The sequence below is a fragment of the Trichomonas vaginalis genome, chromosome II, assembly GCF_026262505.1.
Source record: "Trichomonas vaginalis G3 chromosome II, whole genome shotgun sequence".
NCBI lineage: Eukaryota > Parabasalia > Trichomonadida > Trichomonadidae > Trichomonas > Trichomonas vaginalis.
The window spans coordinates 25,783,444-25,807,536 of NC_067204.1; the positions used below are offsets into that span (position 1 = coordinate 25,783,444).

Consider the following 24,093-nt stretch of genomic DNA (forward strand, 5'->3'; position numbering starts at 1 on the left):
TTGAAATTTTATTCAAACCTTTGGTCGCAAGAAGAATTGCATGATAAATAAAAACATTTAATCAAAGTCAATTTTATTTTTCATATTCAAATGGACTGAGTGTTAACATTTAACATTTTTTGCTAATTGTCGTCAAAAATTAGGCGTAAAGCAAAATTGATATTTCATATGGTTTTATGATAGATAAGCATTATATTCCCACTCATTATATTCGTAAATTTGAGGTTTATCATTCGCTTTTAAGATCATTGAATTTGATTTTTATATAAAATAGTTATATATTAGAAAATAATATGAGTTTATGTGATATTATTTTTCAGAAGATTTTGTGTTCTTCTTCAAAATTTTATTTTTTTTTATTAAAAAGAATCTTTACAAAATATACATTTACTTTAATTAATATTTAAAAACGTGCTCTATCAAAAGTTCCAAAAATTCAATATTTTAGCTTTTCTGAGGTGTCACTTTTGATGAATTTCTGTTTACAACAATAGAACCCTCTTGCTATTGTGTCAAAATTGCGAAACCGATAGCAAAAATATCTCGCAATATCAAAATTGAGATATTGAGTGAATTATGCATTATAGAGATTAAAAATCTGATTTGTGAAAACATCAAAAAAAAAAAAAAGGTAGTGGGGCTTCCAGGCACTTCGTGCCCTCTAGCCCCGAAGATGTTTAGTATAAATGAAGTTTTTATTCGGAAAATTGTTAGTCTTCTGGTGTGAATTCGGAGGACTCTTCTTCTTCCTCCATTGCTTCTGGGAAGAAGCCTTCTTCTGGGTCGAAAACATTATATAATGTGTCGCTTTTCACAAATTATATATGTTTTCATGCTTTGTCACTTTTCTGTCACTTTTCGGGTAAAAACATTTTTATTATTATATATAAATGAATTTTACAAAACCTCCGTTACCGTTCTTTGGAAATAAGAGTAGATGTAAAGATATTATATTGAGAGAACTTAAGAAACTACCGAATGGTCTAACATTTGTAGATTTGTTCGGTGGAAGTTTCTATATATCCCATTTGTGCCATACAATATTCCCAGACTCAAAGATTATATGCAATGACTTCGACAACTATATGGACCGTCTCAAACATATACCAGACACAAACAATATATTGAAAGAGTTAAAAGAAAAGATACCTATAGGTAAGATGGAACGTATACCATTAGATAAGAAAAATATTGTGAGAGAGGTTTTGAAAAAAGCAGAATATATAGACTGGGATAGTATATCTGCTAGACTATTATATAGTGGTTCTATAAGAGTTCATGACATTGAAACACTTATGTCAAAAGTTTTATATCTTAACTATACAAATGTTTTCAAAGAGGACATAGAAAAATATATTGAGGGTATAGAGTTTGTGAGATGTTATTGGACAGAGTTGTATGAAAAATATAAAGACAAGGAAAATGTTTTCTTTATAGTGGACCCGCCGTTCTATAACACATGAGATTTTCAATACCAAGTAGACTGGACTTTGAGAGACTCTTTAGAAACTTTAGACGTTTTACATAACCATCCATGCTTTTACTTTACATCCGATAAAAGTGGTTTGGAAACCGTTATGAGATGGTTAGAGGACATACATGACTATAAGTTTAGATATGACAAGATAGAATATGAGAGAGGTCCTATAAACCGGAGAAAGTGTCATAACAAAGAAATTTTATTAGTAAGTAAATGTGGTTTGAAATAGGACTACTTGTTTTAGGTTTTTTCCATTGTGTCATTTATTTCTTTTGACGTGGCAGAAAGATATAGAGAATATGAAGATGAACCAATGCCTGCAAATGTTCAGTATATGTACTCGTAAGAGATATTTTTATCTAATATTAAATGGACGCACAGAACTTAGCGAATGCACAGCAACCTGGACAACCAAACCCAGAGAATATTCCAAATGAAGTTAGAATACAAACTGCAATGGCAAACTATGGTCAAGTGCCAACAGATGTACAAATGCAAACTGCCATGTCAAATGACGCTGCGTTAGGTTTGCCACCATGGTATGCAAATATGAGATGGAAAGAGTTTTATACAAACCCTGAAGTGGGATATAAACAACTTTATGCAGATGACGCGAACACAGGAGTTGACCAGAATATTTTCTACCAGAGGAGAAACAGAATGTATGAGCTCCAGTTAAAGAATGCTATGGAACTCAACAGGAAACGTAAGAGACTAGGCGGACATTAGATTTTTACATATAGTAAAATGGGTTTCTTCAGTAAGATAGGAAACTTCTTTCGAAATGTTGGAAGAGGTATATGGAATGGAATAAAAACCGTAGGAAGAGGAATTTGGAACGGTGTCAAAAATATTGGTAAAAGGGTAGGTCAGTTTGTTGGTATTATACCTAAAGACCCTGAACCAGAAGAGCAAGCTCCTGTTATACAACAGCCTGAACCTGCACCACAGTCTAGTTGGCAACAAATCCAACACCTCAACCGTATTAAAAAATTATATTTTTACCGTTCGATAGTAGTTGTATATGAAACTAAGTTCTAAGAAAACGCATGGTATAATGGAATTATTCTTTTTCTTCCATCTGTAGTAAACCATACTTGAAAGTCTGAAATACTTCCACTTGGTGGTTCGTATAACTTTGTAGGTTTTCGTAAAAGTCATTTGCCAAGCATAAGAAAGAGTTTTGGGCGCCAGAAAATGAAGCATGAACAATAATAGCAGCTGGGTCGAAAACATTTTCATATGTTCCATTAGGGTTTTCGACTTCATAAAAGTCTGGGTGTACTGGATATGCTGCAGGCTGATTTAACATCCTCAAAATCTATACCATGCCAAGTTGTTATATTTTGTAGAAATATAAACGTTTTCTCCAAGGTCTTCTATTCTATTGATTTTAACAGTTGCATTTTTCCTGTCATAAATAATATCGAGATGGTATTCTCCTTCGTCAATGTTATACTGTTTTGCATATTCGATATAGATATCGTTTATTTTTCTTGAAAAGCTTGAAGAGTTGTTTCTAAGTTTACAAGCAAACTAACTTGTAAAAGTTTTCCCTGTTCAAATTTCTCATACATACGTTTTTCTTTGTTATAGTATCGAACTTCAAAACCGACCGTAAATGGGAAACCATGTATGGCTTCTGAAATGAACTTCATTCTACGAAAGCCAATAGCTTTTGTGACAGATGGGTCTCTTAACCATCTTAATGGGTAGTCAAAACGATAGCCTTCATGCTTTACGGTCTCTGTCTCAAACTTTTGACCGACATTAGTAAAAAGTTCATCTAATGGTTTAGTTGTAGCAACTCTTGAATTTTCTTTTTCTATTGAAGCATATTTTATCTAGAATAAAAAATGTCGAAAGATATTGCTTCCATGAGAGAAATACAACACAACCGACAACTCATTATGCAAAGCTCTAAATAAGAACACAACAAACTTTTCAAACTATTCTAAGATATCTGAGTCATTGAAAGAAGGAAACTTAAAACTGACATTAAACCCTTTAACAGATGAGTTTCTATTTCAAGACAAGAAGAACAATACTGTCTGTATAAATCCAACAAAAGGAACTTTAAACGAGAAACCTATAAATGAACTTCTTTTGAAAGCAGATTGAAACAAAGCTGACAAAGAATATGTAGACGATGCAATAGCAAAAGAAGAAGAAAGAGCTAACAAATGCTATGCAACAAAAGAACATACTCATCCTGAACTAGCAGACAAAACATATGTTGACAATAAAATGTCAAGTGAAGTGACAAGAGCTAAAACGAATATTCTAAAAAGACTCATACCATTCTATATCTGAAATAACAGACTTAAACGTTTAGCCTTGAAAGAAAGCGGATGAGGAATATGTGGTAGTAAGTTAGAGAAGAAAGCGGTAAGGAATATGTGGATGAAAAAGATAATGAAATATAGAAAGGGCTGAATGGTATCATGAATGGACATCGAAGATTTTAAAAACTAAAGCTGATACAGGATGGGTTTCAGGATGTTTAGACCTTAAAGCAGATAAAACTTATGTTAACGATGAGTTAGAGAAGAAAGCAAATAAGACTCATACACATACAAGTTTACAACTGTTAGAGCAGACGACATAATACTGAACTTTGACCTTGGTTCAAGTGCACCTTTAGAAAATCGAGTACAAGCGTAAAAGATACTCTTAACAATTTAGATAAGAGTTGCAGGAACATTGAAAGTCATGCCAGAAACTTTGAAGCATATGAACTACCCGCAATGTTAGACAAGAAAGCAGACAAAACAGAGCTTCAAACATTAAAGACAGAATACTTCAAACATTATATCCTATAGGCTCTATTTATACGTCAATGAACTCTACCAGACCAGAAACAGTTCTGGGTTTTGGAACTTGGACTCAAATAGTCGACCGGTTTTTGTATTGTGCAAACTCTTCAAAGGAAACAGGTGGAAGTAAAACGATTTCAGGTGCAAATTTACCTGCACACAGTCACTACATAAATTTAAGTACATCTCAAGCAGGTTTGCATAGGCATAAATATTGGGGTTGGTCAGCAATGACAAAAGGTAAAGGATATGATGTTAAAGACGACGTTAAGTTTGCTATAAATGGTTACTGGATGACACTTGGGGAGAAGGAGACCATACACATCGCGTTTCAGGATATACGCAAACAACGGGACAAAGTAAAGAATACATGCCACCTTACATGACAGTTTACGCATGGTATAGAAATGCTTAGTCGTCATTTTCAACTTCTTTAGCATATTCGTCAGGAGTTGTCTTATATTTGTTAGGAACTGTCTTTGAAAGTATACCACCTTGAACTTTGACAAGTTTGAAACGAGGTCTGACAATAGTAGTTTTATCTTCTGCTTGCAGTGTGTACATTTTGCCATGTTTGCCTAAAACTTCATAATATTCTCTTGTATACTTTCTTCTATTTTTACGAACACGAATGTGAGTACCTGTCGGGTTCCCATTGTTGTCATAGTCAATAGTATTTTCATATGGGTCGCGTTTAGGTATTTCTATTTTTACTTTGTCACCTTTCTGAAGTTTGAAGCCCGGCATTCTTTCTTGTTTGTCTCTTTTGACTAAATTATTAAATATATAGTCTTTCTCTAAGTCAGGGTTGTTTTTCATTTCTTCGGGGGAGTTTCCCAAACCTTTTTGTTTACGGCTATTGTAAATATTTAAAACTTGTCTCATCTTTGCCATGGAGAAGTGTCTATATTTGTCGTCATATGACATTTCATTTGCTTCACCACCTTGTGGTTGGTTTAAGTCTCTTAACATTTTTATACAACCGTCAATGACACCAAGAGCAGAATGGTTTTGGTCGACAATGAAATATTGGTTTACATTTTTTGAACGCAGATAGTTTTTACATCATCTGATTTGAAAGAACTTTCACAGTCAGATGTCAGTTTTGTTGGATGGTATTTGTCAACGAATATTGTCAAAGCTGCTAAGATATCTAAAATAGCTTTGGACTGTAATGGTATGGCTTCACAGTATCTTGTGTTTTGACCGACAAATATTAGCCAGTATGGTGGTCCATCTGTTCTAACTCTCGGAATGTTTTCCAAGATATCCATAAACCAAGCATTTGGTTTGAACTAAAGATTTTTATCATGAGTGCTTTTTTTTGTCGCTTTAGAAACATAGGGGTCCTTGTTTGGATTCGTCATTTTTATCCTATAAGAAATGGGTTTATTTGGCGCATTAGCAGGAGTTGCATCCAGATTTTTGCCCGCAGTGGGAACAATAGCCAGAGGTGTATTTGGAGTTGGAAGGAAGATTTTGAGTACATTAGGTATACTTAAAGAGAAAGCACAACCTATTATACAAACTGTACAGAAAGGTTGGGATGTAGCACGAGATGCAACAAATCTTATTCCAAATCCTGAAACAAGAGGAAAAGTTCAAGGATGGATGGACAATGTAGGAAGACAAGCAGGAACTATTATAACAAAGCAAATGACTACTATAACCAAGCAGGACACTATATGGACCAAGGTGAAAGATTCTTTAACAGAGGATATAACCATGCACAACATGGGTAAACAATAACCAACCTCAACCGCCTCAACGTGGGGAATGTAAAGTTTTTTACTGAGATGAAATGAACAATACAGCATTGAGACAAATGGGTTCAAGATGGATTTGTCGGCTTCCAGCAGTTACACAACGTGTTTGTCAAGTTCTTCCTATACCTCAGGAAGTTTTAGACCGACTTAAAAAACAACAACAACCAGTTGAAAACAAACCAAACTAAAATTTTTTACTGAGATGAAATGACCGAAGAAGTTGAAACGGTAGATTTGACACCACAAACAAAAAGTTCAGAACCATTGTCAAAAACCTGTCAAAGAACTTACAGATGAAGAGAAAAATTCAATAATAGAAAGTGCCAGGTCTGGAAATACAAACCCTAACTACAAAGTCACTTTTCATAAAAATGGAACGGCAAGTATCTTCAAAAAAGAAACAGACTCTCACAAATAAATATTGAAGTCTGAAGGAGCTTTCGAGACAACAGATGGAAAAGTTTACTTCACTGACCAACAGTTCATTATAGAACATCTCATTGACTTAGAGTCGAAATATTCTAAACTTTACAAACACAAAAAGTTGAAAGGAAAAAACAAAACAAATGGCATATGATATTTATGAAGATGTTGACGACACAACTGTTCCTGCAAGTGAAGTAAAGTCAGAGAAACCGAAAAGTGACGAAAACGATAGAAGAAGAAAAACCAAAAACTGAAAGATAAACCAAAACCAAAGTTTAGTTTCCAAACTAAACCAAGTCAACCTTCATTAGCTGGTATGGGTTGGCGTCAAAGACTTATGGCAGCAGGCGGTTATGTAAAGTAAAGAAAAAATATTTTTTTATTTTATAAAAATGCCCCCATATAGAATGGATAGAAAATCTGCTAGAATAAAAGCAGAGTTGCAAAGATATGGTTGGAGAGTTTCGAAGAATTTTAATATAGGAAGGGAAGACCCATAAAAGTCTATGACAAACTGGCTGGTCTGACCTACGAAATGGATTTGGAAACAGCACGTGCCAATTATCCAAACAGACTAGAAGGTTAGAAGAAGAACGTCTTATGGACATGCCTTTCGATGTTAGTGAACATTGCATGAAGTAAAAATTTATTTTTTAAAAAAGTGACATTTTTTAAATTTTATTTGAAATGTACGCCTGAGTTTGTTGGAGAAGACCGTTGGGAAACTGTTTGTTAGATGAGAAATATGAAATGGCATACCATTTTAAAACAATATATTTTTACATATATTAAATGCTTCAGGTTGAAAAACAAAGAACAAAAGTAGCAGATACAAAACCGTTAGACTATATCTTTACAAATGCTGGTAGGACTATTTCAGATGAAGAAATTTCATCCCGAGTATACAGGTTTGACTATCCAATTCGTTGGCTTCAAAGTCCTTCAGATGCAAAGGCAATAGGATTTAGAAGAGTTTTGTTTTCAAATAGAACTAACGCATTTATGTTCGCAGTATATTTTCATGGGCAGTATAAAGGTTCTGATGTCTAATAGACAAATTTGACGAAATGAGAATCTTTACAGTTCGTTCAGACGAAAGTCTTGAGAAAACTCTAAATGACTTTCAAACTCAAATGAACAAATATTATTGGGAATTTCAAGAAAAATACGACTCTTTACTAAATGGAACATACTATCTGAAACTAGAATATGACAAGATGAACTCCACCGTTTCATTTCAAAAGATTGAAATTAACCCTCCAAGAGATACAGAGTTTTTATTTTGGAAAGTAGACAAACGTTCTTGGGCACAATTTCTTCGGTTACTAAACCAGAACGAACCATTACCACCAGATGGTCCATTTCAATTTATACTCCACCAGCAGATTTGACAGTTTATAGAAACGTGTTTGACCCTCAAAATGTTATGTGTCATGCAAGTTTCAGTTCAAGCAACAATAGTTTTCTATGTATTGGTAAGGACTTTTATGACTTTGCTTCTAAATTCTACGAACCACCTAGTAACAGTTTCTTCTGACTTTCAAGTTTGGTTCACAACAAATGGTGTGCAACATATTATTCCATTGTACTATGACTTTTATCTCGAATTGTCTTTCATATATAACTACGGAAAAGTGCTGAAAAAGTATTGAAAAATAATGTTTATGTTAGCATGTTAGATCTAACACGTTTTCTAACCACTTTTCTAACATCGTAGAAAACTCATGAAAACAATTTATTTTGACACTTTCACAAAAAACATAAAAAAGTGAAGTTAAACGTTAAGGTTTACTGAACTGGTTGGATGTCGCCTTCACAGGTTATGAAGAACGGTTGTCCTGAGAAGTGGAACAGTGCTCTGAGAATTTGTATAATTCGTGGAATTGGACTCTCTCTGTTTGGAAGTAGTATCCAAGGACGCTTGGCAAAGAACTTTATAATGGCTTCCTTCTTTGCTTGCTTTATGTCGTCGTAGGCTGTCCCGTCTGGTACCTCAATTGGAATTCCAGTCGAAGTCTCGAGATTCAAGGCAGCCCTTCCAGAAATAGTGGTGAAACTTGACCTTGGGCTTCATGACCTTGCGCAAGTAGTCTTTTACGCAGTCGTTAAGTTCAATTAGGTAAATTGCCTCGTCGGTAGGTTCGACCTCGACCATTGCTACTGTCAGTAAAAGTACTGCTACTGTCAGAAAAAGTACTGCTACTGTCAGAAAAAAGTACTGCTACTGTCAGTAAAAGTACTGCTACTGTCAGTAAAAGTACTGCTACTGTCAGTAAAAGTACTGCTACTGTCAGTAAAAAGGAAAATTTGAGAGGGTTTTCGACGATAAAGTACTGCTACTGTCAGAAAAAGTACTGCTTACTGTCAGAAAAAGTACTGCTACTGTCAGTAAAAGTACTGCTACTGTCAGTAGCAGTACTCTAGTAGCAGAGATTTTTATCTTGTGGTCCGACGGTTAGCCACAACGAATGTCCCACGTCCCACCAACCCAGTCCATTCCCAAACCAGAGGAACCTAAAGAACCACAACAGTCTCCTCAGCAACCTCAGTTCCAGCAAGTACCTCCGATTTACTACCAATTTCCACCTCAAGGTTACTACCCACCACAAGGCTTCCCGAACTACCCTCCTCAGCCTATGCCTTACTTCCCCAACCCTTGGATGTTCCAGCAAGCTCCACCCCAGCAATTCCAATCTCAATCCAAATCGAAGAGAGACCAAGAGTTCGAAGAAGGTCTGAACCGCTTACGCAAAGAGTATGCCACAGCTCCAATTGAGAGAAAGTTGTTCCCGGACCCAAAAATAATGTTTAGGGTAGATGGTTAGATCTAACCTCATTTCTAACCTCATTTCTACCCTCATGAATTTGTCAAGACTTCTTCGTAAATGTTTTGTCAAGACTTCTTCGTAATGAGTGTAAAGGACCCAAAAATATAATTTAGGGTAGATGGTTAGATCTAACCTGTTTTTTCACCTGTTTTTTCACCCTCTTGAATTTTCATGAATTTTATATATTAATGTTTTCGCTAAGCCACTTTGTGCCGTCAGTCAGTCAGTCAGTCAGTTTAGGAAAGACTTTAGAAAGTTGTTGGAAAATAAGTCCTGGGAAGAGTATTATAAGGCATTTTGTGAAGAATATAGCAACAGTCTGAATTCCGGCGGTTGCTTTTTATACAAAATTCATGCAGGAAATTCTTGAGTTTTGGTTGAAAGAATACGGTGGAGCCAAAAGTGGCTCGACCTCAAAACAAGCATTTTATGAGCTTACAAAGGGTGTTATGAATGAATTCAAATGTATTTACATACATCCTGACCTCGTTCATTTTGTTGCTGAATTCAGCAAAAATAAAGTTTATGTTAGAATGTTAGATCTCACCTGTTTTCTCACCTGTTTTCTAACATGGTCTAAAACTCTCGAAAATCATGAAATTTACACCAAAAATATAATTTATGTTAGCATGTTAGATCTCACCTGTTTTCTCACCTGTTTTTTCACCTCTTGAATTTGTCATGACTTCTTCGTAAATGTTTTGTCAAGACTTCTTCGTAATGAGTGTAAAGGACCCAAAAATAATGTTTAGGTGAAGAGGTGAGATCTCACCTGTTTTCTCACCTCTTTTTTCACCTCTTGAATTTGTCATGAATTTCCTTAAGATAGAAAAAATAAAGTTAGTTTTATTTTTTTATTTTGTATAAAAGATATGATTTCAGGGATTTTTTTGACGAAGTGTAAACCTTCACTTCGTCAAAAAATAACAGTTATCTAATGAAAAAGTATCATTTTTTGTATTTTTTTGTATGTAAAGACATGATTTCAGGGATTTTTTTGACGAAGTGTAAACCTTCACTTCGTCAAAAAATAACAGTTATCTAATGAAAAAGTGTCATTTTTTTGTATTTGACGAGAATGTCGGGTAGATGGTTAGATCTCACCTGTTTTTTCACCTCTTTTTTCACCTCTTGAATTTTCATGACTTCTTCGTAAATGTTTTGTCAAGACTTCTTCGTAAATGTTTTTTCACCTCTTTTTTCACCTCTTGAATTTTCATGACTTCTTCGTAAATGTTTTGTCAAGACTTCTTCGTAATGAGTGTAAAGGACCCAAAAATAATGTTTAGGTGAAGAGGTTAGATCTAACCTCATTTCTAACCTCATTTCTACCCTCATGAATTTGTCAAGACTTCTTCGTAAATGTTTTGTCAAGACTTCTTCGTAATGAGTGTAAAGGACCCAAAAATATAATTTAGGGTAGATGGTTAGATCTAACCTCATTTCTACCCTCATTTCTACCCTCTTGAATTTTCATGAATTTTCCCGAAATAAAAAATAAAGTTAGTTTTATTTTTTATTTTTTTTATTTGTATAAAAGATATGATTTCAACAATCGGCACAACAACAATTCAAACAACAGCACCAAACTCGTTAGTCATGAATCCAACATCTATGTTAGTAGAGATGAAAAGCTTCATTCCTTCTTCATATACTTTTGAAACAGAAATCCAGAAGATAAAGCAAGAACTTTTAACAAGTAATTTAGACTGTAGTGCGAAAGATGAAACAAATGAACAGTATCTTTATGAAATGGAGGACCTCATCGACCATTTACCCAAATTGCCTGAAATCCAACAACAAAAACTAACTATTCCTGAATTCGACGAAATTGAAGTGAAACCAACTGACTCAGTAGAAATAAAGAAGTTCATACGAAAGGTAAACTATGAGTTTCTAGGATTTCATTGCAACCATAAGGTTATGGACAAAGATTGCGACATGGTATATAAGAACATCTCTGACATATATAAATCTGAAGAATTTAAGACCTACGACAACTTTGTTTCGTTAGTTGCTGAATGTGTATGGCAGATAAGAGATAAAGATAGAAGAGGCAAAGTATGGAACAAACAAATAAGACCCGCTATGTTTGAGATGAAGAGAGCAATTGACGCTTTAGTTGTTTTAGCTGGTTTTATTTCAATGTATAACGCAAAAATGAACCCGCAATGTTCTAAATGTAAAGCAGCAATTAGGAAATATAACTACTCCGTCAAAGAGATAGAAAGAATGAGAAACGACTATGCAGACTTAAAGAAAGAAGCAGAAAAACCAGCAGAAGATAAAATGGACATGTTAGAATTTCTGAACAAAAACTATCCAACAGCAGAAGATTTCCTTCTATCTGACGTCAAGAAGAAATATAAAGAAACCTTCGGCATAGTTAAAACATTCGATGTACTAAAAGAAGAAATAGAGGCTACAAAACTGTTTAGGATTTCAAATATACATCGTACAATTCATGTAAAACGCTTGTGAAAAAAAGAGGTGAGAAAACAGGTGAGAAAACAGGTGAGATCTCACCTCTTCACCTAAAATATATTTTTGCTGAAAAATGACCAAAATTCATGAGTTTTGTGTGTTTTAGACCATGTTAGAAAAGAGGTGAGAAAACAGGTGAGATCTAACATGCTAACATAAACTTTATTTTTGGTCATTTACAATGAAGTCTTGACAAAACATGGAATCTCTTCCCTCGGAAAACCGAGAGAAGCAATCATATGACAAAGTCTTGACAAAAACTATCCAACAGCAGAAGATTTCCTTCTATCTGACGTCAAGAAGAAATATAAAGAAACTTTCGGCATTGTTAAAACATTCGATGTACTAAAAGAAGAAATAGAGGCTACAAAACTGTTTAGGATTTCAAATATACATCGTACAATTCATGTAAAACGCTTGTGAAAAAAAGAGGTGAGAAAACAGGTGAGATCTCACCTCTTCACCTAAAATATATTTTTGCTGAATTCAGCACAAAATTCTGAGTAAAATAATTTTTAGGGCTTGTGTCAAACCGTTGAGTTTTCACAAAATTCCAAAAATAACGTTTACCATGTAAAACGGTTGTGAAAAAAAGAGGTGAGAAAAGAGGGTAGATATCGGGTTAGATCTAACCATCTACCCTAAAATATATTTTTGCTGAAAAATGACCAAATTTCATGAGTTTTGTGTGTTTTAGACCATGTTAGAAAACAGGTGAGAAAACAGGTGAGATCTCACCTCTTCACCTAAAATATATTTTTGCTGAAAAATGACCAAATTTCATGAATTTCCTTAAGACAGAAAAAATAAAGTTAGTTTTATTTTTATTTATTTTTTTATTTTGTATGTAAGAACAGAAATGACAAACATTGAGTTTGAAACAGTTAGAAAGATAGACAATGACACCAAAGTGGTTAGAATAGGTGATTTAAACGTAAGATACTCAAAGAAATACAACAAATATTCTTTGTCAGACATTATATCTCCATCTGGAAAGAAAACAAAGGACTGGGTTAGAATTGCTTCTAGTCAGAAAATTTTGACAAGAAATCCTGAGCTTATGATATCGGTAAGATTCTATGGAACTGCAGCATATCTTATAGACAAAAGTCTATACCAATAGTTTTGTTATGGTTAGACCAGTTGTTGGATATAACTTCATAACATATGGTTCATTCGATACGGAACGTTGCAGTGAAGGCTTACTTTACATCGTTCAGAAACCGAAGGACTTCAACACAAAAAGATATAAGATAGGAAGAACATATAATATAACTCAAAGATATGACAGTACAGTCAATAGAGTCAAGGTTGTGTTTGCTAATGATATGAGAGCTGCAGAAACAGAACTACTTGAAAAGTTTGAGAAAATATATGGTGCTCCCATAAAAGGTAAAGAAACGTTTGAAGTAGATGAGATAGATAAAGCTATAAAATTATTTGACGAAGTTGCTGAAAAAATACATGTAAAGCGTTTATTTTTGGTCTTTTGTGAAAGTCAGAAAATAACGCTAATTTTTTATAAAATATTTTTTTTATTTTGTATGTAAAGACAGATATGTCAACAACAGAGAACACAACAACTGCTATCGTTCATGAAGCTATAAATGAAGAATACGAGTACATACAGTTTAACAAACAACTCCGTCTCATTCGTTCGGTCAAAGACGATATGTACCAAATGCAAAGTATTTTGACAGCATGTTTTGCTCCAGATACCAAACATACAGACGATTGGTTCAAAAACCAAAGCACACAAGAACTTTTGAGCGAAGCACAGCGAGACCGACTTTTTTCGGGGTCGCCTAAAACTCATGAAAATCGTAAAAATTTGCCAAATGGTTTGAGAGGTTGGTATGTACATAGACTTCTTGTAAATGCTGTTGCAATGTGGGCTTCGCCTCGTTATGCTTGGTATATTTACAGACTTCTTGACGAAATTCATAGACAAGAACGTGAAGAGATGGAAAAGAAACTTCAAGCAAAAGATGAAGTCATTGAAGCAAAAGACAAAAGCATTCAGAAAAGAATACCACGTTCGGTACCAAAAGGAAAGGAAAAGAACTATAAGTATATGATTTATACTGAAGAGATGGAAAATGAAGAAGATAAAGATATGGTTATGTTGCATTTAGTCAGAAGAAACAACAAAAGCTTTTACGACCTTGCTAAGATTTACAAATCTGACAGAAATTGGTTCTATCGCGAAAACTTACCGATTTCAATGACACCGAATGAAGATGTGAAACAAATAGTTCAAGATACGTTACCTCAAACACACTATGATATGAAAGGTTGTACAATACTTACCTTCAAAGAAGACTTACCGCTACTGAAGGAAAAAATAACAGAGTATTTTGACAACTTCAAACAAGTAGGGTAAATGAACTCTTTATTTTTCAAGCTTGACTTTTTACAATTTGAACTTTGTTTGCGTAGATATGAATTCTGAAAGAAGTATGAGGGTCTTGTATGACTTTGTACTTCTCCCATAGTTCATGTCTGTCAAACTTACCTGCCATGGACTCTTTCATAAGTTCCATGAAATCGTCTTCGGACAATCCGGGGAAAAGTATAATGTCAGTAAGTATTCTTTTAACATCCTTACTTAAACTCTTTGCTGTCTGTACACAAATGACAACTGAGATGTTAAAGTGTCTGAGCTTCTTAAGAATTCGACACATATCTTGTTCTCTATTCTTAAGCAAAGGATGAGAAGCAAAGTCATCTAAGATAAGAAGACACCTATGAGGGTATGTCTTCCAATCGTAAGATTGCAATTTCTTCGAAATGTATTCTATCTCTTTCTGTTTGTTTCTGAAGTGTTTCTTCTCTAATATTCTCTGCATTTCCTCATTTGGGTCTTTAAACTTAGAATTTATATACTCATTTATAGCATTATACTTCAAAACTCTTCTTTGGTACTTCTTTATCCAATCTAACAACTCAGAGTCTTTTATACATACTAACTTAGACTTCTTTATAATATCTTTGAACGAATTGACGGTTTGGTCAAATTGACCAGAAGTACTACAAATGACAACTAACTCATAAAATGGGTTCTTCTCATCTAGTTCTTGTTGTTGTGCAGCCATTTTAAGATAAGTGAAAGTCTTACCCGACCCAGGTGGTGCAATTAGACCTGTTATACCATTCTGAGCAAATAAGAACTTTCATGTATAGGTTTTATCTGAACATTTTCTAACTTCCTCTTGTTCTTGTTTAAAACATTCTCAAATTTCTTGTCAATGTCAGCAAACTTTTTTTCTAACATATTTTTAGAAAAATTAAATTTTTTATCTTTTAGAAAATGTCTAGCGATTTCGCTATCTATATTCGAGACAAGCTTTTCGACAGCAAAACATCTGTCGACCATAAAATCTTACATAGTGTAAACAAGAAAGGTGAATTTGTTCTAAAGTTCTGTTTTCTGGGAATATGACAAGAACCATAAAACATTAGGCAGAGAAGTCTTAAAATTTGTCAATGACAGACTTGTTGACAGAGATGACGCCTCTTGGAAAGATGAAGTCCAACAAAATTTCTTAGAATGCAAAGAAGACACATGCGCTTTTCTTGAAGATGAAATAGAAAACAGAATAGAAGAGCTATTAAAGGACAAAGAACTTTTACATAAATATAGTTGCGCCAAATTTGACATAACTCCACCAGAAAAGAAGAACAAAGAAAAGAAAGAAAAGAAAGTAGAAGAAGAAGAGAAGAAAGAACCTGAACCAGTTCCAGAGAAAAAGAAATTTGACATGTAAAAATAAAATTTTATTTTTAGAACATTTTCTGGGTCAATGTCAATGTTCTCTTCCTCTTTAGGAGTAAACACTGGCTTAGACTCTAAAATCTTTTTACCCAATTTACCTTGAACTTCAACTATCTTAGACTCATAATATTCATAGTCGTCTGCTTTCTTTGGTTCATAAGGTTTATAACAAGTTTTGTATGCTTTGCCTTCTTTAAGGTTTGAAAACCTTCTGTCAAAACTTTCTTTGACTGCTAACAAACCTTCTATGTCTAAGTCTTCAAATTTCGCACCATTTTTAGTCACAATAGCAAACTTAACTGGTTCGATGTTCCAAACTTTTGCTGAATGAAGACTTTTCAAAATGGTAGAAGTAAACATTCAAATATGTGAATGGGTCTAGTTCTTCTTTAAGTCCTGACATGTACTTGTTTACTGAGATGAATTTTGCCATCTTTTCTATCGGATAAAAAAATATTTTTTTTAAAATTTACTCATAAAAATTTTTCTTTGTATATACACCATTCTGTACGTCTAAAAGACTTTTGACATTTGCCAAGAATGTTCGTTTAGACGCTGTCATATAACCATATTCTTGACAATATTGTTTATACGAATCGTACAATGACCTTTCATCTAAACACTCAAAGTCAGTTTCATCTATGAACAGTTCATATACACTCTTGTTTGCTTCTAACAATGTTTGTCTCTCTTCGGTATGTGGAATTTGTCTTGGATTGAACTTTGAAATATCTAATGTCATAAAATATGAGAACAAGTGGTTGTAAAAGTCAGATGTCAAAGTTTCTGCTAAGTCGTCAAAATATTCTGTATCTTGCATATGAGAATCTGACGTTCTGACAACTACATATCTTCTGTCAGAACTTTCTAACTTCATCGGAACAGCATTGTTTGAAACCATAATGAAGTTTGCAACATTTTCACAAACTCTTTGGTCTTTATACTTTCTTTCAACAACTCCAACTTTGTCTGTTATAAGACTCTTCAAAGCATCTGAGTTCAAAACTTTTGTTGTATCTATACTTTGAAGTTCATTGCAAACTATAAGTTTCATATTCTCTATTGAGGAGTTAAACTTGCCACAGATGTTTTCTAAGTTTGTCATATTCGGTTCGAATAGCCCTCTAACAGTTTGCACAAAATATCTGTAAAGAATGTGTTCTTACCAGTTCCTTGTTTTCCAATTATAATGAGAGCAGTTTCATTTTTAGCACTTGGATGTTGTAAGATGTTTGCAAACCAACATAAGATATACTCATAACCTTTTCGTTTCCATTGCATATAATTTCTTTGACATGGTCTAACCAAGCTTCTATAATATTTTCTTTCCATTCTACTTGTTCATATTTATATCCAGTGAAGATAGAATAGAAGTTTGGAGAAGGTGTATAGAACTTTATACCTCGAACTGAAAAATCTTCTAACTTTGACAATAAGATATCCCAAGCATCTAACATCTTCATGCCAACTTGTACGACTTTTATTTTCTTAAGTTTCTGTCTACATTCTTGTTCTGAAACTATTGTGCTTTAGGTTTGTTAAAGACAACATCCCATTCTTTCATGACATAACATTCTGGGGCAGAGTCAACATAAATGACTAAACGTTTCAAATTCTCGACTGCTTTGTTATAGTCTCTAAATGGACACATATTTCTGAATGCTTGGAAGTCATAAAAATCTGAAACATCTATTCTGTACATTTTTATAAAAATAAAAAAAAATTTTTTTTTATTCTTGACTTTGTTGTTGCATTTGTTGCATTTGTTGTTCTTGAGCTATTTGTTGTTGAAGTTGTTCTTGTAATACAATACTTTCACCAGTTGCATCTTCCAATTCGAAACTTTCTGCCGTCATTGACAAATACATAGGACATAAAAGTTTTACAGGAACAAAGTTTGCGTCAACTAATGTCAACGTTATACTTGCCAAAGTGTTTGAGTTCACTAAGGTTGAAAATTCTGCATTCGAATGAACAATAGGCAAACCAGCAGAGAAAGTATTGTTTATACGCATAAGTATCTTTTGGTCATAATAGTTTCTGTCGACATTCGAATAACACTTTGAACCTAAGTTTGAAACAATATATAAGATTGGTGTGCTTAATGTCAATGGAATAGACATTCCTTGTATGACACCTTTTCCTGTTATAGGAAACTGTTGGTAGTAAAAACCAGAAATAAGTTTTGTATTATAGCTCATATCGTTTATAGTAAACTCAGTCGGACATCCAAACATAATGAAACCTGCTCTAGTTGCAGCACATGTTACACCCGTACTTAAAGTATTAAATAAGTCAACAAAACCTGTTGGTGGTATATCTGAGTAAGTATCTTCAAAGGAGTATTTTTTACCATTCACAACAATAAAGTCTTCTGGTGTCAAAAGAGCAAAACAGGCTTTAGTCGTCATTGTGTTTAAAGGTTAGTTTACAATATCGTCCTTGAGGACTTTGTAAGTTTGTTGTTATAGAATTATATGACTCAGGGTTTTTAGTCGTAATAGTATAAACCATTATATCTTCTGCCATTTACTTAGCAAATAAATTTTAATGAAATGTTGTGGTCGTCAAATATTTTTATGACGTCTGGGAAACTATACTTTAAGTTCAACGTTTCACCTCCTTTCATAACGTATATCTTGTCAATGACATTATATGAAACACCACAGCAACTAATGTCGGGTTCTATTTCTTTGATGTTTATATCGTCTGCCTCTGTCAAAAGTTTCAATAGTTCTTTCAAACTTCATGAGGTGCAATGACATATGAGTTCACTTTTACAGGGTTGTGTTCGACCAAGTTTAACATTATACCTAAAGCTTGACAAATCTTCTCCTGAGTTTGAAGTTTGTCTTTAAGTTGTTGGTAGTCGTTTCGAATATCTGCAACAGAACTTAAGTCTCTGCTAACTTCAGGATATGTTGGTTGTTCTTTTACAGGAACAATTGTTATACCATCTTCGTCCTCGTATGGTTTCCCCACTTCAACATCTCTGTCTTTGACATTGACAAAACACTTTGACTGTTTGTTTGAGTTGGTGAATTTAACTTCACATCTGCCACCGCCATTAAACCTTTTGAAACACTCACGCTTCTATTTTTCGGAAATGACATTTTACTTAGAATAAAAAGATGGACGTATTCGAGTATCTCTTCGAATTGAAGCAGAACAAAGTTTACACACACAAACAATACAAATACATTGACAGAATAGTTCTTTATACAAACAATGGTAAATGTTATAGAATAGCAATATTTGCTGAACCAAAATATTTTCATAAAGCAAAGAAAGTTGGTATAACCGAGATGGTGAAAGTTCTTGACGTTGACAAAAATATAACAACAAAACTTACAGATATTTCTAAAGGTAAGTTTATCTTACAATATTATGTCAAAACTGGCGTACTGTCAATATTTGACGGAGAGAAGTCAGTTCAAGAACAACTTACTGACCTGCTGCCAAAATCTGCTCGATGGAAGCTGTCGTTATGCCAATCTGAGGAGCCCCAGCAGGTTTCATCGAACGAATCTTCAAAAGAGCATCTTCCGTGAAAAGTGCTATTGGTTTTGTAAACTTCTTTGCTCTCAGTTCATCTGGACCGTCTCTGTCACCAGTATATTGTATTTGTACAGTACCAACAGTTGAAATACCACCCATAAAGTCTTCTGAGTCAGCAAATGGAATGCCAAGCCAAAAGTTTGAACGGTCTCCATTTGTATATTGAGTTTTTTGACCTCCTGTATGAGTCCATACTTTCACATATGGCATAATAGAACTTTGCATTTCAGGGTTAATGGTTGTTGTGAAGTTGTTGTTAAAGTTCATAGCATCTAATGTCAAGTTGTATGACCTCATATCCTCAACTGTAGAATATTCTTCTCTTGGATAATATTTGCCATCTATGTTTATATGATATTTAATACCGGGGTTGTAGAAACAAGAATAGTCATTTATAGTTCGTCTGAACAGTACAAACATAGTATCTGCATGTTTCATTGCAGTTGTTAAAGCAATATCTGTTCTTGCACCTGGGTCAGCACTTTGGTTTCCAACTTCACCTGCAAAGTCTTTGACAGATATTTGGTGTATAGGGAACATAAGTGGAACTGCAATATATTTGGCAGCTAAAGCATTTGAAATATCTGGGTCCAACATATAGACTGCAAGTCTGCTTTCTATTCTCTTGCATTCAAACTTTTCGCATGTGAACTTAACTGGGTCCAAGCAGTTCCAGCAGCATTGAAATAATAGTTTACTTCATTGTTGAGTTTGAGAAACCAAAGTCTAAGTCAACTTTGTCTTTGCAAAATTCGGCGAATGACGTTTTATTTGTTCCCTTTACGTCTGTAAGAGTGAATGGGTCTTGTGTTGGTGCAATGACTAAGTTATTTTTGCTTGGAGTAAGTTCGATAGAAATTTTTCCTGCCCAGTTTGGTAAGTATCTTAAAAACCTGAAGATGAGGAAAGATGACAAAGGAACTCTAAGTTTCAGTTTTACTTTAGTGGCAGCAGTTCCATCTGAACCAGAAAGGTTAACATAAACTCCTGGAACGTTAGGGTCAAGTCTTCTTATTTTCTCAATAGTTGCATACTGGTCTGTTTGTTCTCTAGCTTGTGGTTGTACTGAGTTTCTCAAAGAGAACCATTCATAGTTTGCCCATGTTACTGTTTGAACTAAGTCAGAGTTAGAATATATCTTATATCCCATGAAAACTTCTGGAGCATATTGGTATCCGACATAGAAAATTCCATTGCAGCCTTTCTTGTCAGACAACTTGGCAGAAGGTTTTATTTCAATGTCTTGTTCCACGTATAAGAATGAGTTGTCAATAGAAATAATATGAAACCTGTCGCAAGCAATATCTACTGTTGTTGAAGAACCTTCTCCAAACTCACCTACGTTTCCATAAGAAACAGCAGTTGTATATTCGTAAGTTCCAGGAACTATTTCTGACCTTCTAATGGCATTGTCGCATTCGTTATACCATTCGGAAACATTTCCGTTCATGGCATCCAAACTGTTGGCGTTATATTCTGAGCGGCGTACATTTCATATGGGTAAAAATATAGAATAGTTGGATTTATGTGTCATAATAGAACCCACTCGTACCAAGCTTTACTTTCTTCCTGACTGAGTTTTTAACTCTTCTTTTTCCTTCATTGCCACTACTTTCACTAGATGAAGTTACTTCTTCACTACTTTCACTTTGTTCTACTCTTCTTCTTTGGTGTCGCTTTTGGTAACTTGCCCTCTGCTTCAAGTTGTTGCATCTTTGCCTCATGTTCACCTAGTATGTTGTAAATTTTCCATGTCCTTTTTGCCTTTGGGCTCTGGTCGCCCATCTCAGGTAACCAATATCCTAGAAAGATTTTGTTATAGTTTGTATTTGAGTCTTCGCTTATTGTTTGCATGACTCTTTCCTGAGTTTTCGGTTCAAGCTCTTCAAATATAGCTTGTCCATATGGAATATGCTCGTTTCCAATATATATGTTTTTGTAGCCATTCTGGTTTCTTTCCATGTTACCAATAATATTTTTGTGAATGGGAAAGCTTTTACCCAATGTTTCAGTCTTGCGTCATTTATTTCTGTAGTTGGTTTTATTTTGTCAAGGAACATGTTTTTCAATACTAACATTTCATTTGGTACTGTCCATTTGAGTTTTCTTAAATATTCATCCCTTCTCAGTTCATTGTCTGCAAAGTAAGTTTTTATGACATTTTGTAAACTTTCGTTTGCAAGGTCATGTACAATAGGTTCTCTTCCTTCTCTCTCCCTAACTTTCTTTCTAAACTCTTCACCAAATATACCATCTTTATGGTTCTGTGTAGTTCTTTGAGATAAATGTTTTAGAACGTCAGGTGTTATATTTCCATCAGCCATGTTCATTTCATACTGGTTCAAAATATCTGCATCTTTCATATCTTTCAATGGCATTAAAGCCGCGCTAAAAATACCAGCTATATCTGGTTCACCATTCACTTCCATTGCGTCTACAACTTCTTGGAATTGTGGTTGTAAGTTTATGAACCACCTATCCGGATTAGCTTTATGACCCCATCTCATTGTAGTTCCATAGTCTGCAGAAACAAAAGTAGGTTTGTTTCCATATTGGTTAGGTTCTGAATGAACTTTAAACAATGTTTCATTTCTATATGTTTTGGTGAAATTTAACCTTTTATTTTCACCGAGTTCAGCCAAAGATTGAACGTTATATGGTCGTAAGTAAAAAGGATTGTTGTATTTGCGTACACTTTCTTTCAGTTCTTCCATTCTATGCTGAATATTTTCATCTGATGTTGGAGTCTTTTGTATGTCGGCGAACATTTTTCGATATTCTTCTACTATGTCAGCCGAATTTTTCTTAGACTCTTGGAAAGATTCCATATTCCCGCATACACTTGTTGAGGGTCAAGATTTTTCGGCTGTTCCAAATCTTCATCTAGTTCTGTGAAGTTAATTTCCAAAGGAGGGACTTGTTCGTTTCCTTCAGGCTCTTCTAGCTGTTGTTGCTGAACTATTTCTTCCATGTCTGGTTGTATCTGAACTTCTTCCTGTGGAGTTTCTTGTACCTCATCTGCTGGCATTTCATATATTCCGAGACCGTTTTTAAAAAGTTCCCTATCTAAGTCATCCGGACTCATAAACCTTTCTTCTTTCGTTCCGTCTCTATTTTTTACGCGTTTCATGAAGAGAGTTGAATTATCATTTAGCTCTGACACCAAATATCTCGGAGTAAATTCATCCATGTCATTTGGATGATATGCTATTAAATCATATCCCTTAGCGAGCTTGTATTTTCCAGGTTTGAAATTATATCCCATTTGGTGCTGAACCATAAAGCTAAATAGGTTCGGGTCAGTATTTCCTTCCTTGAACTTTCTAATAGCTTCTTTATATCTGTCACTAAAGTCAAGAGTATCTGGGTAACCATAATTTTCCTTAAGCATTTTTAAGAATTCTTGGTTTCCTTGTTCTCTACTTCTTTTATGTCCTTGCTCTTTTGTGGTTGTTGCTGTGCAGTGTTTTGAACTGTTGGTTTGGTGCAGTGTTTTGAACTGTTGGTTGTGGTGCAGTGTTTTGAACTGTTGGTTGTGGTGCAGTGTTTTGAACTGTTGGTTGTTGTGCTGGATTTTGAACTGTTGGTTGTTGTTGTTGGTTTTGGTGCATGCCTGTGTCTGTGTCCATGTGACGATGTAAATGTTTTAGGTAGTCCTGGTGCAGGTGCTTCTCTTGGAGGGTTGGTGGTATATAAGTTCCACTAGCTAGTATATAAGTTCCACCAGCTGGTATATAAGTTCCACCAGCTGGCACATATGTTCCATCTGCAGCATAATGTCCTACCTGACTTTTCGTTTTAAGAAAGCATTTACTAGGTCTGTTTTGGTCTGTTGTAACTCTTTTTCTTGACTTTCCACAACAGTTGCTCTAACGGCGTCATAGGCACTTTGAACTGCCTGTCTCGTTGCTGCATCTGTTATTTTCGTCATATTTTGTGCTACTTCTCTTAACTCGTTGTCGAAACCTTCAGACTTCAGTTTCTTTCCAGATGAGAAGTCGTTCACTAGTTTCACCTTACTATGAAGAGCTTCGAAGGCGTTCTTAAAGTCAGCATTCATTAAAGCTTCATTTGAACTGTCTTCATCCGCTTGTATTTTTGTCCTTATTGACCCTATAAGTTGGGCTGCTTTGGCGTTGGCTTGGGCATCTAACCAGTCATTATTAGCTTTTATATATTCTGCGCTTTTCATTGCCTTTTGCATGGCTGCGTCGTTATTTTTACTTTCTTGTGCTAAGTTTTCATACTGTACGGTTTGGTTTTGCAACTGAAAAGTTTTTCTGCCTTTACATTTGCTTCAACTTCTTTTTTATACTCATCGCTATCCATATATGTCTTCAGGGCTTTTTGTTTTATTTCTTCATCTTTCAGTACTTTATATTGAGTAGTATGGTTTTTCAAATTTATAACATCTTGTTCCATTTTTGCTACTTCTGCTGCTTTTTCTGACACTTTTTTCGCATATTCCTCTGTACTTAGTTCTTTCAGTTGTTCTTCTTTCTTCTTTTTCTCTACGTTTAACTCATTGAGTTTCTTTGTGTGTCTGTCATATTCTAGTTTCTTTTCGTTTTCACTTATTTGTTTCTGTATGTCTATGTTTGACTTTTTGACATCTGTTATTTGATTTTTGAGTGAACTCAAATTCATTTGACTTTGAGGGTTATAAGCTGTTCCGTCTGCATCTCCACCATAGCCTGCCATTTTCGCTAAAAGTGCCGCTCTTAAACCTCCACTCTGTGCACCAATAACTCGGTTTAAAAGCATAGGGTTGCTTGACATTTGTTGCAACATAGTGGGGTCATTCATCATTTGTTGTTGCAACTGTTGTTGTGGTGTCAGTTTTACTATTGGATGTTTCAATGCTCCCTTCCTCTTACGTATATTCTTACGTAGCTTACGTGGCATTTTAAGTGAAGTTAAAAAACGGTTTTTGACAGATGTTTATATGACACTTTTTGTT

The 24,093-nt window shown here is 34.5% G+C and overlaps 6 protein-coding genes and 9 pseudogenes across 15 annotated transcripts, besides 2 other annotated features; 7 read left to right on the forward strand and 8 right to left on the reverse strand.

Annotated features, from left to right (window-relative positions):
- Nucleotides 1-452: 452 nt before the first annotated feature.
- Nucleotides 453-490: a mobile genetic element.
- Nucleotides 491-1,849: 1,359 nt separating this feature from the next.
- On the forward strand, nucleotides 1,850-2,209 carry TVAGG3_0610040 (uncharacterized protein; the record flags this gene model as incomplete). Its single annotated transcript, XM_051240006.1, has 1 exon — nucleotides 1,850-2,209. The coding sequence occupies one exon, from the start codon at nucleotides 1,850-1,852 to the stop codon at nucleotides 2,207-2,209; it is 360 nt and encodes a 119-aa protein (XP_051097830.1).
- Nucleotides 2,210-2,572: 363 nt separating this feature from the next.
- TVAGG3_0610050 lies at nucleotides 2,573-3,317 on the reverse strand (annotated as a pseudogene). The gene has a single exon. A coding segment is annotated over exon 1 (745 nt).
- Nucleotides 3,318-3,774: 457 nt separating this feature from the next.
- Nucleotides 3,775-21,697: a mobile genetic element.
- Nucleotides 4,708-5,663, reverse strand: TVAGG3_0610070 (annotated as a pseudogene). Its single transcript has one exon. A coding segment is annotated over exon 1 (956 nt).
- TVAGG3_0610080 lies at nucleotides 6,896-7,130 on the forward strand (annotated as a pseudogene). Its single transcript has one exon. A coding segment is annotated over exon 1 (235 nt).
- Nucleotides 7,281-8,140, forward strand: TVAGG3_0610090 (annotated as a pseudogene). The gene has a single exon. A coding segment is annotated over exon 1 (860 nt).
- On the forward strand, nucleotides 8,957-9,313 carry TVAGG3_0610100 (uncharacterized protein; the record flags this gene model as incomplete). Its single annotated transcript, XM_051240007.1, has 1 exon — nucleotides 8,957-9,313. One exon carries the CDS (start codon nucleotides 8,957-8,959, stop codon nucleotides 9,311-9,313), a length of 357 nt encoding a protein of 118 aa, XP_051097831.1.
- Nucleotides 10,859-11,377, forward strand: TVAGG3_0610110 (organellar and viral DNA polymerase type B; the record flags this gene model as incomplete). Its single annotated transcript, XM_051240008.1, has 1 exon — nucleotides 10,859-11,377. A coding segment is annotated over one exon (519 nt), but the record flags the coding sequence as incomplete, so codon positions are not given.
- TVAGG3_0610120 (KilA, N-terminal/APSES-type HTH, DNA-binding family) lies at nucleotides 13,359-14,183 on the forward strand (the record flags this gene model as incomplete). The annotated part of the gene is made up of 1 exon (XM_051240009.1): nucleotides 13,359-14,183. The coding sequence occupies one exon, from the start codon at nucleotides 13,359-13,361 to the stop codon at nucleotides 14,181-14,183; it is 825 nt and encodes a 274-aa protein (XP_051097833.1).
- On the reverse strand, nucleotides 14,200-14,657 carry TVAGG3_0610130 (annotated as a pseudogene). Its single transcript has one exon. A coding segment is annotated over exon 1 (458 nt).
- Nucleotides 15,111-15,567, forward strand: TVAGG3_0610140 (annotated as a pseudogene). The gene has a single exon. A coding segment is annotated over exon 1 (457 nt).
- Nucleotides 16,049-16,629, reverse strand: TVAGG3_0610150 (Poxvirus D5 protein-like family; the record flags this gene model as incomplete). Its single annotated transcript, XM_051240010.1, has 1 exon — nucleotides 16,049-16,629. A coding segment is annotated over one exon (581 nt), but the record flags the coding sequence as incomplete, so codon positions are not given.
- On the reverse strand, nucleotides 17,306-17,931 carry TVAGG3_0610160 (annotated as a pseudogene). Its single transcript has one exon. A coding segment is annotated over exon 1 (626 nt).
- TVAGG3_0610170 lies at nucleotides 19,898-20,624 on the reverse strand (annotated as a pseudogene). Its single transcript has one exon. A coding segment is annotated over exon 1 (727 nt).
- Nucleotides 21,698-21,762: 65 nt separating the features above from the next.
- TVAGG3_0610180 lies at nucleotides 21,763-22,524 on the reverse strand (annotated as a pseudogene). Its single transcript has one exon. A coding segment is annotated over exon 1 (762 nt).
- Nucleotides 22,525-23,616: 1,092 nt separating this feature from the next.
- On the reverse strand, nucleotides 23,617-24,038 carry TVAGG3_0610190 (protein of unknown function, DUF4106 family; the record flags this gene model as incomplete). Its single annotated transcript, XM_051240011.1, has 1 exon — nucleotides 23,617-24,038. A coding segment is annotated over one exon (422 nt), but the record flags the coding sequence as incomplete, so codon positions are not given.
- Nucleotides 24,039-24,093: the final 55 nt, after the last annotated feature.